Source organism: Austrofundulus limnaeus, unplaced genomic scaffold (assembly GCF_001266775.1).
Source record: "Austrofundulus limnaeus strain Quisiro unplaced genomic scaffold, Austrofundulus_limnaeus-1.0 Scaffold44, whole genome shotgun sequence".
NCBI lineage: Eukaryota > Metazoa > Chordata > Actinopteri > Cyprinodontiformes > Rivulidae > Austrofundulus > Austrofundulus limnaeus.
The window spans coordinates 1,540,254-1,553,149 of record NW_013952446.1 but is presented as its reverse complement, the minus strand read 5'-3'; the positions used below and the strand labels follow the sequence as shown (position 1 = coordinate 1,553,149).

Genomic DNA, 12,896 nt, shown 5'->3' with positions numbered 1-12,896 from the left:
AAAAATGTGTTTCTTAGTGGCACAAACTTTTATTTAAATAATATTTTCTTGTTAATTTTACAGGAAAAAAATGTGTTTCTTAGTGGCACAAACTTTTATTTAAATAATATTTTCTTGTTAGTTTTACAGGAAAAAAATGTGTTTCTTAGTGGCACAAACTTTAATTTATAGGTTATTTTTGTGTTAATTTTAGGGGAAAACATAGTTTTTTCTTGAGGTTAACCTTTTTTTTTCTACAATAAAATATTGACTTTAGTACCATTTATAACCGTAAAAACAACAATAACAGTACATCCTAACCGTAAAAGAAAAAAATATCTTACCCGTAATTTTACGGTACAATTCTGGCAACCCAGCTGCCAGCGTTTTACCGTAAAATCTACGTTTTTTTTTTAACAGTGTGGTGAACCTGACTTTAATTAAGTCACAGTTTTGCCCTCTCACCTGAGAAGTCCCTCCAGGATTTTATAGGCTGAAGGTGTATCTTGTCTAATTAATGCACTTGCATTGGTTTTCCTGTCTAAGACCAATGCTGTATTTGATAACAGAAACTTCCAAACAGGTAAACAAATACAATAAAAAAAAATCTGAAAAATGAATGATGTCGCCTCTAAATGTCTGTGCATTTGCTACTACTGTCTTAAATGACATGGCACAATACAACAAGAAAAATAACACAATTTATTCAGTGTTCTTTATTTTGCACGTTGATGTTTGATTTGTGTTTCTACGTGGGATAAATCAATAGGTTGAAAGAAGCATGGTATCATTATATGGACCAGAAAAGCTGAGCAGGAATTTTGATTAGTCCTAATAAAATACAAAGCATCCAAAACTTAAGAAACAATGAGACAAATACATTACATTAGTGTTGTGTTTTCTGATCTTGTGCTTCAGGATAACATCCGAAGCGGGTGAAATTTCCCATGTGAGGCATTCCTCAACATAGTGTTTTGAAAAAAACATGAGCTTTTGTGCATCTGAAGAAGTCATTGCTGGGGTTTTGTTTGCCAACCTGGAGAGACTATTTAATCATTCTCACTTGTTACAATTTCCTGTATAGTACATAATATGGTGTCTAACTTAAACAAATTAATTTACCTCATTTTATCCAAGCAACAGCTGCAATTACCCTATTAAGGTGCCCTCCAAAAAAAAAAAAAAAACATTTAAATCTGAATTTCAGTCTATAGAAAATGATGTCAAAAACAAGTTCTTCAAATTTAAAGACACAAAAATAAATTTGTGGGCTCTAAATAAAATGCTGCATGTTTTGGGTGGACGTGGTCCTCAGTCATCAGTGCTATTGTGTTTTTTTTACAGGTTTGACCAAAATGATTTTTATAGGGGGGGGGGAACAAATTTAATTTAGACATGGAATATAGGCTAAGTTGCGTGAAAGTCACAATTTTAATGACACAGGGTCCTTCATTGTATCCAGGGGTTTTCTGCTCCCCAAATAATGTAAAGAGAAATGAGCTCATTCAGAAATAAAGGGCGCCTTTAATGCACCAATCCAGAGATACACACAGCAGGACGTGTTTACTCGTAAATCCATCAGAGCGGAGCACAAACAGGCGCAGATGAATAAACCTCCTCTCCTGCTGGAAAACAGTCTTCCTCAGGAGGCAGCGCCAAGATCGAAAAGTAATCAATTTCGAGCGCAAGTGACCCTCCTGTTAAAGCCTGCAGCCTTTACAGGATCCTGTTTGCCTTCATGCTCATCCATCCCTTCTCCCATTCATCAATTCATCTGCAGCAGCGCACCTCGGGACGAGCAGGCTGCCCTCTGGGATGGAGCCACATCCGCCCCCGTCTTTCTGATGAGGCGGCCGTAACAAAGGAGCTCCGCGGCGGCTGCGGCCATCGGTCAGCCCTGCGGTGACTCACTGCGCACCGGGGGCCCCCCTGTGCGCGAGCGCGGCTGCGGGAGGATCGATACCTCCGAAGACTCATATTCTGCTGGAAGGCGTGGCTTTGGTGTCACAGACACAAGGTTGCATTTTCCATATTCATCTGCACCGTTTTGGCTTCATCTCTCCCATCACCAGCGTGCAAAAAAAATACCCCCAAAAATAAAAATAAAAGGACGGCTTGGCACATCAAGGTAAACCCTCCTGCATATTATTTTTATATGATTATAATCGACTGCAAGGTCAGATTCAATCAGCAGATCTCTGAGGCTTTTAGAACATGACTCGGATGTTAATTGGCCTGAATAGGTCGAGAGCATCACTGGATTGCGCGCGTGCATATTCTGTTTTCTGCTGTCATTTTATATTAAAAAATAATATTAAAAGAAGAAGGAGAAAAAGAAGTGCTGCATGCAAGGAAGCGCAGACACCAGAGGCGTTTGATTGTCGAAATCCAATTAGAGTCGGGATATGCTTTCTGTAGAAATGAGCGCTTTCAGGACTGACAGGCGGATGCAGAGCGTGGCATACAGAAAACCTGTCCCTGACCCAAACCACTAACCTGCTATTCTGGTTTTCTCCCCTCACATTCACACAGACAGGATGTCACGAAATGGAAAATGATCAAACATGATCCAGAATCTGTTTCACTTTGTGTAAAGAGCTTCACAATTCCTTAAGAAGAGATTCAAATGTACAGTTTGGGCTTTATGAACGTAAAATGTGTGATTAGCAACCTTGGTGTCAGCTCAGTTAGTTTAGTTTGACTCCTCTGCATTTTTCTTTTCTTTCATGAGTGATGAGTTGAAGTATTGGTCATCTGATTCCATGTGTTGAGAAGATGGACAGTGAGTCCTTCTGCAGTCCCTGGAGTCTGCAGGTCACTGTTTGTGACAAATTTATTACTTTACTGAAAAAAAAAGAAGTAAAGACAAATTGTTGTGGAAAAGATGTCTTTTAGAAGCATGTTTAACGAATGGCAATGTAAAGAGAGCAAGTTGTCAAGAAAATTTCCTCCAGAGCCTGCATTGCTCTGAGCAAACTCTCGTGATCGTTGCTTTCTCTTTATTTGTTGGTTTGATTTGTTCTTTTGTGAGTTTGGTTCATTTTATTCCTTGATTTTAGCTTGTCTGGATCTGCTTTCCTCTGTGCCTTCAGCCACTTCTCCTCTGTGATTTTCTGCCCCGCCCACTTTCACCTGACCTCAGGTGTTTCCATTCCACTCATCAGGTCCTGACCACGTTGCTCACTTCTTTCTCAGTTAAGCATTGTTGAATTCTCGATGCCATGTCTGGTTCCCCTCTGTTGTTTTTCAGTAGTTTTAGTATGTTTGTTTTGCTTCCACATCAACCTTTTTTACTGTTAAACAAATCTTAAGTTTTTTCCAGGTCTGCATTCCTTCATAAACAGAAACAGCTCCTCATGTTCACGAGCCTCAGCTGTTATTACTTGTAATCATTCCGCTCAGCCTACTACCCTTGGTTCACTGTCACTCATCAGTCTATCATCTCGTTTGTTACCTGCCTGTTCCACACGTGCTTCTTGTTATTTTAGTCACAGTTTTATTGTTGTTGTTGGTTTAGTGCTGCCCAATCAGCTGCTTATTTTTCTTGTTAAAGTCCAAGTTTTTTTTAGTTATTGTGTTCCAGTCTGCATTCTTGGGTCCAGTCCATCTGAAACCACTTCTTGACTAATGCATAAAAGCTATTTTAATAACGTAATAACATGCTTGCCTTGATGTTAAAAGATCTGAGAGCAAATGTAAATTTTCCCATCAGTGAATAATAGATTTTAGTGTTAGGGTTTATACACAGCGTTTATCAATAATCAGCCTAAGTGAGATATGTGATGCTCAGGTGGTGCATTTCAAACACCATTGTGTTGAAATCTATATTTATTTTAACCACAAGTTCTGTCAGTTTCGTTTTGTCACACATACTGTAAAAGGTTTGCGTTGCTCTCTTGGTTTTATTTTTTTTTAATCAAAGTTTTGGTTTTATTTTTGCCTGAGTCACTAAAATAAGAGATTATATGAAAAAAATAAGTATTGCAAGTATAAAGAAAAATGTTCAAAACTGTTGAATAAATTGTTGCTGACAGAGCTGCAAGTATGTGTTTGTCATCGGTAATGTAAGCAGTGACATTTTCTTAAAAAACAGAATAATTTTTCATCGTCATCTACTGCCATTCAAAGAAGAAACAGTGGTTTACAAAACAGCTTTAAGGGCGAGGTAGGCTGAGGGTTTGAATTTGTATATTTGACCATTTTTGGGTTGCTTTAAAATAAAATAAAAAAAACACTCAAAATATTCTAAAATTCATGTCACTTGATACAGACATGATAATACAGGCTGGTTTTAAACTTTTAACCAAACTTTTATCATCTCTAAACTTGGGATGGATTTTTACTCAAGCAGAGTCAAACTAACACAACCCCCTGTGTGAGTTTCTGCAGTAAAATTGTTTTAGCATTTATAACGTGTGTTTTTAATGAAGCTAAGAATAACACAGTTGTGTGAAAGTGAGTGAGATGCAGGTAAATGTTTAAAAAGAGCAAGAGTCAGATGTAATATGAAAAAAGGAAACGTGAAAATATTCAGATTTATCTGTCGGTACGTTGAGACTAAGTGTCTGTGCATTTTTGTCATAAGCTAGTAAAAAAAACTGAACCGTGTGATTTTCTACGTACTTGGTAAATTTATTCATCTCGTTCACATTTTATGATGAGTAAAGATTAATGATCCCAAACAAATAGAATCTGTTTCTGTTTTTTCCCTCAGGTGGTCACATAAAGGGGCTTATTGTGCCTCTGTGTCGCCGCTGGATTACAACATATTTAAAGACCAAAACAGTGAACTAAGTATGGGAACTAATCCAAAACGGACAGTGACGGTCCAGATGGTCCCTCAGCTGGCTGAGGTGGACTCTCTGGGAAATAAGGAGTCGAATTCCAACTGGGAAAACGAACCCCACCTCAAAGTCTCTCAGGTTTGTTCGAATGCTCCTCTTACATCCCTTGACAAACAGGACGGCCCATCTCTGATAACCTCCACCGTCCCACCTGTCCAAAATATGGCACCTAAAGGAGGAGAGCCAGCATCAAACAAAAGGGCATCTGAACCGGTGGAAAGTGGTGACCAGTCCAACCAGGCAAAAACTGTCCAAGCTGTGGGAGATGAGAGGGATTCTAATGCCAACATAAAAATACAAAGCCCGACTCATGGAAAGGATGTGTGCAAAACAGGTCCACCAGCTGCTGTTGCAGGGTCAAACGTCGACGTGCACCACAACGACAGCAGAGTAAACGAGCCGAGTGCATCGGTGGTGGAGCACGCTGTGACATCCACATCCACGGCGCCGAAGAGCAGCGATAAACAAGTTTCTCCAAACGACAAAAACCCGAGCAATGCCAGCAAAATCAGAAATGCATCAATCGAAACTCAAGATATCAAAGAGAGAATTGCAGCCTCCGAAAACACAGATACTGCAGTACTACAAAAAACTTACGAGCCAGATAAATTAAGCTGTTCAACAGCTTCTGTACCACCAAAACCTAAAGAAAGCTTTGAACCTGTCAACTCCACTCAACCTCCATGCATTAGTGAAGAAGCAGAGAGCGTGTCTAAAGCTGAGAGTGTGTGTTTAGCACATCCAGGGCCAGGCTTTCCACCAGCAAAGGCACCAGAAGTCTCCTCGGATAAACATCACGCCACATCTTTAGCGAAGACTGCTTCGCCCCAGGCTAAACAAAACATGTCGACGTGTGGGCAGGTGGCTGAGAAAACTAGCCAGACTGACGCAGCTGTCTCTGCAGGAGAGCAGCAGCTCTACAGGGAGGCTTCGACCATGACCTCATTCCCGTCGCTGGCTCCAGTCAAGCAGTGTCACGACATGGAGGTTCAGGCGGTGGCAAACACGGCCAGCAAATCTGTGGCCACAAGTCCGAGTCTGCTGCCGTCCGCTGTGGCTCACAAGCCGAGTGCCGGCACCGTCCCCTGGGAGGAAGTCCAGAGCCTGGCTGTGATGTACCAGGCTAACGACGGTCTGGGTTTCCATCAGATCTACACGTCTTCTCTAGCCACCGATCAGGTGTCGGAGAGACTCACGGTCAAAGCAGAGGTGGGCTCTAACCAAAAGGCCGGGCTCAGCACAGAGACGTTGCCCCAGCAAGTTGACTCCAGGCTGGGAGCGAAGCCTAAAGAGACGGGATCGGCTCCGTGCAACATTCAGCCGGTTTATCAGATCAACATCGAGCACAGCAACCACAGGAAGAGCAGGGAGACAAGTGACTCCCTTTATGAAAGTGGAGCTGAAATATCCATGGAAAAAACACCCCAGTCTGTCGGAGTCGTCACATCTCCGAGGACAGCTGCTGCTTGTGCAGATAAAAACAAGGCTACACTGTCTCAGGCTGCCGTTACAACCAAAGCTGAGCAGGCACCACCGACGGTAACAAAGTCGGATCCGGCTGAAAAGAAGGACTTAGTGAAGGAGACAAGCTCTGGCGAACAGGACGTGGAACTGGAGAGAAATGACGAGGACGACGACCAGTCAGGGAAGCAGAAAGAAAAGAGCGTCCATGACGTTGTTTGGGATGAACAAGGGATGACTTGGGAGGTGTACGGGGCTTCCGTGGACCCAGAATCGCTGGGTTTTGCCATTCAGAGCCACCTGCAGTGTAAAATCAGAGAACAGGAGAGGAAACTGATGGCCCAGGCTTCCTTCAGGAAGTCCCTCTCTGGCGACGATTCACCACGACAAGGTAAGAAGAACAAAAGGAGGCAGCAGAACATTTTCAGGTCAATGCTGCAAAATGTCAGACGGCCCAACTGCTGCGTGCGTCCCCCTCCCTCCGCCGTCCTCGAGTAGCCCCCCCACACACAGAGGCAGTCGATGGGCAACTTCTCTGTTTTCTTAGAGGTCACGGTGTCTGTCCTCACGCTGTTATGACTGTGATGCAGAGTGAAACGTTAATGGGATCCCTACAAGTAAGTTTGCTGGAATGTTGTAGCATAAAGAGACAAAATATTTGTGATGTTTGTGAATAAAAAAAATAAAAAGTAGGATGTAGAAGCATAAAAAGAACACTTTAAGACTTATTTTCTAGAAATAGATGTTATAAAAAAGAGAGAGAGTTTTTAATCAAAGGCAATAATAGTAATACGCATGTATCTTGGTTTCAAGTACAGCTGTGCAGTTGAAAGTTTACTCATTCACTGTAAAACTCACCTATCATCAGCAAAACATTTTATATTTGCTGTCAGAACATCTGTGTAAGTATACCAAGCTAACATGTCTTCACATTTGTTGCATTTAGTTACTGTTTTCAAAGTGTTTTTGGGCCTCTGTATTTATCTGAATAACATTTTATTTTTCATGCATACATTTGTTTAGTGTGTGGTGAAAAAAATAAGGGGCTGTATACACACATAAATGCGCTGTTTGAACTTTGTTAGTGTTTGAATTTCTATTAAATATGATGAAACGTTCCTGACTTTCCCACATTCTTCCTTTCTAACATGAAACCTTTAACTTTTCTGCAGAATTAGAAAGGGGTTAGACTTGTTTTCTGGAAAAATTGAGTTTGATTCTGACAATAATGACGAGCTAATGGCTAGTCAGAGCGGAGCTAAGTGGATTGCTGCTATTGAAAGACAGTTTTAATCTTAAATGTTTCAAAGCAATTCATGCAAAAACAGTTTATAAATGTCTATTTTGCATTTATGACAGAGTATTAGGGGCAGAATATGAGAATTTTTTTTGAATGACGAGAATATTATGAGGAAAAAATGTGTATGAGAATAAAGTCATAATGTTATCAGAATAAAGTCATAGTTTTATGAAAACTGCTACACAAAAAAGAAGTCTTACTGCATTAAATGGAGGAAAGTTAAGCATCTTGTGAAGTTATACAATTATTCAAAGAAGGAAATACTTAATGATTTAACACATCAGTTGCTTTTTGGCCGAGCATGGTCATGTCAGATTTTGATGACTGTCAAAGCTTTTTTTTCCTCTCAATAAAACAACTTTTTTCTCAAAATTTTACAACTTTCTTTTGGTAATATTGCTTCTTTATTCTGCTAATATTTATGACAATATTTTCCATTGTATCATTCTTTTAATGTTATGACTTTATTCTCATATTATTACAACTTTATTTTCACATTATTTTGACATTATTCTCATAAAACTTCATTCTGGTAATATGATGACTTTATTCTCATAATTAAATAAATACATCTTAGTCTGGCCCTAATACACCATCATATGCATTAAAAAATTTATATAGAATTTTGTTTTGTGCAAGCACAAATAGCAGCAGCAGCAAGTGGCTGTAGCACTTTCATGCCATTCCAGTTGAAACATATTGTTTTGACCATATAATGCCAAACTGACAGTAATGTAAATGTAACAATGTATGTTTTATATAAAATAGTTTTGGGGATTATAGTGCATTGACATCTTGCTTTTATGTCTATAAATTTTAAACCATCTCCTTACAGCTTGTATTATACAGCATCATACATATTTGCTTTTCATTTGCACAGAAGTGATCAGAATTTGGACTACTATAAAAAAAAAGTTCCCATTTTTCCATTATCCTGGCAATACAAACATGTTTTCATGTGTAAATAAATGGTTAATGTGTTCTGTCCAGTGATAGTGGATTACAGCATAAAGCAGTATTTTCTGTCAAGTAGCCCCCCACACACACTCATCCACATTAAGTGTGTTCTGCACTGCTGGTTTTATGTGTTTTAACACAGGTAGGCATACAGAAGGGAAAATATGATAATCTCAATGAGAGCTGGTTTCAAAAACCGAACAGAACACGCAGGGGAAACTTGGCTTGAGGGATGTTCTTACAAGCAATGATGAAATCAGAACTGGGGTTTGTGACTAAAACAGAATAATTACAGATTTTGTAAAAATTACATTGTTATTACTATTAATAAAAACATTCTGTTAAAAGTACAGCGTCTCTTTCAAATAATTAAAAATTAATTTTGGTAAATGCAAGTATTTGGAACAAAACAGATCAAAACGGTAAAATGATAAAGTAAAAAACAGTTGAGCTGCATTAAGCTTGTTGCAATTAGAACCTAGAGTGAGAATAACTCAGCCAGTTGAAAAGATTTACATGTTCCCATTTCTAAAATAAATAAAACAAGATGTTTCAAACAGAAGATGTGTAGCCCACAGGAAACTAAGCTCTTTCACTTGTTATAGGCGTACATTCTGGAGCCAATAATAAATGTAAAAGCACAGGATGAAGTGTCCACTTTTGCCGTTTACATTATTTTTTTTCTCTGAACATGTGAAACATGAAAAGGGGGTCAGTCATGAGGAACATGATGTTCTGCTGCGCTGTGCTGGCTTCTCTCTCCTCAGAATCAAAGAGAAGAGTTTGAGCATGAAGTTTAGAATTAATCATTTAAAAAGTATCTCATAATATTAATCAACTGTTTTAGAAAAAGAAGGGTTGTTATTCTTGTCAAGTGGCAGAATTGGATTTTATTTTACCAGAGGAAGCAGGTGGAGAGAGAAGTGCTGAACTTGAGGAACACTAATGTCCTTGATTTCATTTTTTATGTGTTTGACTTCTGATCTTTAAACTTTCTGGGGTTGTTTACATTTTTTTTTTTTTTACTTTTTAAGTTCCGTTAAGTCCATTACCATGTACATGCAGGGATGTTCAAAACCACGTTTTTGTCCAATTAGCCTCATTATGTCCGCTTTACTGGATCTGCAAAATGTATTAATTTGAAAAGAATTAAGCTGTGACCATGTAATTAGCACATTTCTAATATTGAAGAGTGAAGCCTGATAAAGAAAAACATAACATGGCACAGTTGGGAATCTGAGAACCTTGTTTATTAATATAATGTTTGTAAACTATTTTTTAAAAAATTGAAGATTTGTGCTTGTACCTAATCTGAGTCATGTTGCAGGAAATGTCATGAATAACTCCAAAAGGTCACCAGAGGGTTAAGAGAATTTTCATTAAACGACTTGAAAAATAAGAACAAAAATGAAAGGCCTGGCATTTCTGAGACTGCGGTTTTAAACTAAGTTCATTTTATGATGAGAAGGTTTTTTTAAATCTGTGGATTCACACAAACACACACACACAAACACACACACTAAGAACAGCCTTTCAGTGTAAATGTTCCATCCCGGCTGGTGTAACCCTGATTCTGGGTGACTGCTGTTACTGTCTTAACAGGCACGTCACTTCATGTTAACATCGGGACGTGACAGCGTTGTGGGGAAAAGGAAAAGTCCTCTCCAGCCGAAGCGGTGCAGCAAAATGCACGAAGTGTGACGAGCAACACAGACTGAAGTGTCTAATCCCAGAGCCCAGACGTTTTTGATCCACCAGGATCAGAGGATGCAGTCAGCCGCAGAGTCACACGTACATCTGTCTCTAGATACCCTCTCCAATCAAAAGGATGCAGAGTAGCTGTGACCTCTTTTAACAACAACAACAAATAAAGCCTTGTTCAAAACCAGTCTTCAACCACAGAGCTGAGCGAAGGTTGTCAAGCTGTCATCACTAAAATATGAATTTCAGCTTCAGGAATATTATTAACATGCATCTTCCTCCTCCTCTTCCTCTTGAGCTCAGTTTCACATATCAGTTCTGCCTTTCGCTCTCAGTCGTTATCGTTAACCCTCTTGCTGTCCTTTGGTCAAAATGACCCACGTGGTCCAAGGACAGCATGGGGGTGAATTCCTTCAGCCTGGCTTAAATTAGCTGTCTTTTAGTAATCATAGCTTTGATATACTGGATTATTGGGAGGATTTATTCCAGTGCAAATGAGATTCATTTCAAATAGACACTTAGAAAAAAGTTTGACCTCTGGGAATGTGAAGCATGTGTTTTGACTTTTTGGCTCAGAACTGTTTCTGCGCATTATTTATGTCTTCAAGTGTCTAATTTGTGTTCAGGTACAAAAACCCTCAAAATGACACAATGAATATCAAACTATTTTGTTGCTTCATACAAAAATACCTCAAAACACATAAAGATTAAATTGATGTTGATTCTGAGTTCATTTTTATAATCAAGGCTTTTCTTATTAACTACAATTTTAAATTGATTGTTAAATCATTCCTAAATTGATTTGTGAGGTGTATCTTAAAAAACAGTAAAAGCAGAAATTCGTACTAAAATAATGATAAACATATATTTAACATCCATCCATACCCGCCTCTTCCTTTCAGGGTCACAGGTGCCCATATCCAGCAGTCACTGCGTGAGGAAAAGGTACATCCGCCCATCCATAGGCGTAATTTGCAGGGGACTTAGGGGGATTATGACCCCCTACAATATTTTGATCCAGTCAATATAGCCCCCCCAATAAAATAACATAATTTGCTCTATTTATTATTTATAATTTCCTATCAAATTTTACAATTTCAGATATGTATGATTAAGCATAACTGCTGAAAATGACACGCAGGGTTTTAGTCTGTTCTTGTCACATTTTGGCTGTATTTGTTGATTCATATTGTAATTTTTACAAACTGTAGTACACCAGGTAATTACTCTCTGAAAATTGTGAAATGTAGGTATGCTGTAAAATGCATCCAAAAAATTAAAAATAGTTGTTACTGTTGGAAAAAGTGGGAGGAAAAAAGTAAACCTTTTTCTTAATTGTTGAACTGACATGGAACAGAAAAGGTGCAGTGTAAATATAAAGAAAACAGGAAAGCTAAGTAAATCACAGTAAATAAACTTTATAATGTATTTTAATGCCCAAATGTTCTGAATAATTTTACAAAAGTAAATGAATCAACAAATAAATCAATCAATAGGTAGAGAGCATAATCCCACTAATGGCAAACCTATGCCCTTGCGCCCATCACATGGCCACAGAGACAAAATGAGACAAACTCACTCTCACCCAATGACATTTAGAGTTGCCAGTTAGCCAAACATGTATGTTTTTAGGTCTGTGGGTAAAATAACTGGAGAAAACTCATACATGCACAGAGAGAACATGCAAACGCTACACAGAAACACATCAACAAATAATAATCTTTGCTTGTAGCAGCTAACAAATCTGTTTTGCAGATTTAGGTCCAGACTGACCATGTTGTTTAGTTTATTTGTTTTCACATTAAGTAACATAATTAATACATTTGATTAGTTTCTAATTTATGTGTTATACGGGTTACTATTTTAATTTACAGGAGCGGTATGTTATAAAGACACTCAGGTAATGTTCACAGGTGGGCACACCAGCAGGTGAGCTAAAACTGTACTGGAGTTCAAAACAGTAGAGACAGACTGAAATAAATGTTAACAATTCCAATAATTAAACTGTTTTTGACAGATTAGTCAGCTATCAAAATAATAATTAGTTGCAATCCGAATATTTCATTGCTACAAGCATTACCAGACCCTGGTTGGGTCCATCAGAGGGCTAACACTGAACACTGTCGATTAAATGCATTTCATTAAAACCACAGCAACAGTAGTGTTGCTCTCACACGCAGCACGAGCACAAAATGATAATAATCTCAAGTGTTGCCACTTAACAAGGAACCTCCCAGGCTGTTTAAGGAGCTCCAGTTAAAGACTGATGGTCCATGAGAGGAAGCAGGAGCCTCTTGTTACAGCCTGAGGGCCTCTCCTGGCTCCCACTGAGATGCTGAAATTAATGGCAGCAATACTGCAGTGGGCAGTGGGAGAAACGGAGCTGCACGTTTATTGGAGTTTATTAGTTGCAAAAAGAAGTCTCCACATTTTTTGTTTATTTTTGCATGCTGAAGACATTACCCACTTTTTTAAACATTTGTTATGATATCATCTTTGACATTTTGTCCTAAACTGTCAGCCGTCATGTGGAACAGCTTCCCTGGATCTGGTGGGGAAAACAAATTTAGGGCAGCATCATGTTTGGAGCAGGAACTGAAGTCTTTTACGGATAAGTTGCAACAATGTTGGGATTTGAGATCTGCTTGTGTTGA

General features: G+C 38.8%; 1 protein-coding gene across 1 annotated transcript; it reads left to right on the top strand.

Annotated features, from left to right (window-relative positions):
- Positions 1 to 2,054: 2,054 nt before the first annotated feature.
- Positions 2,055 to 7,402, top strand: gprin3b (GPRIN family member 3b; the record flags this gene model as incomplete). The annotated part of the gene is given in 2 exon segments (XM_014007793.1): positions 2,055 to 2,107; positions 4,694 to 7,402. A coding segment is annotated over 1 exon segment (2,007 nt). The 3' UTR covers positions 6,783 to 7,402.
- Between the last annotated feature and the right edge of the window lie 5,494 nt (positions 7,403 to 12,896).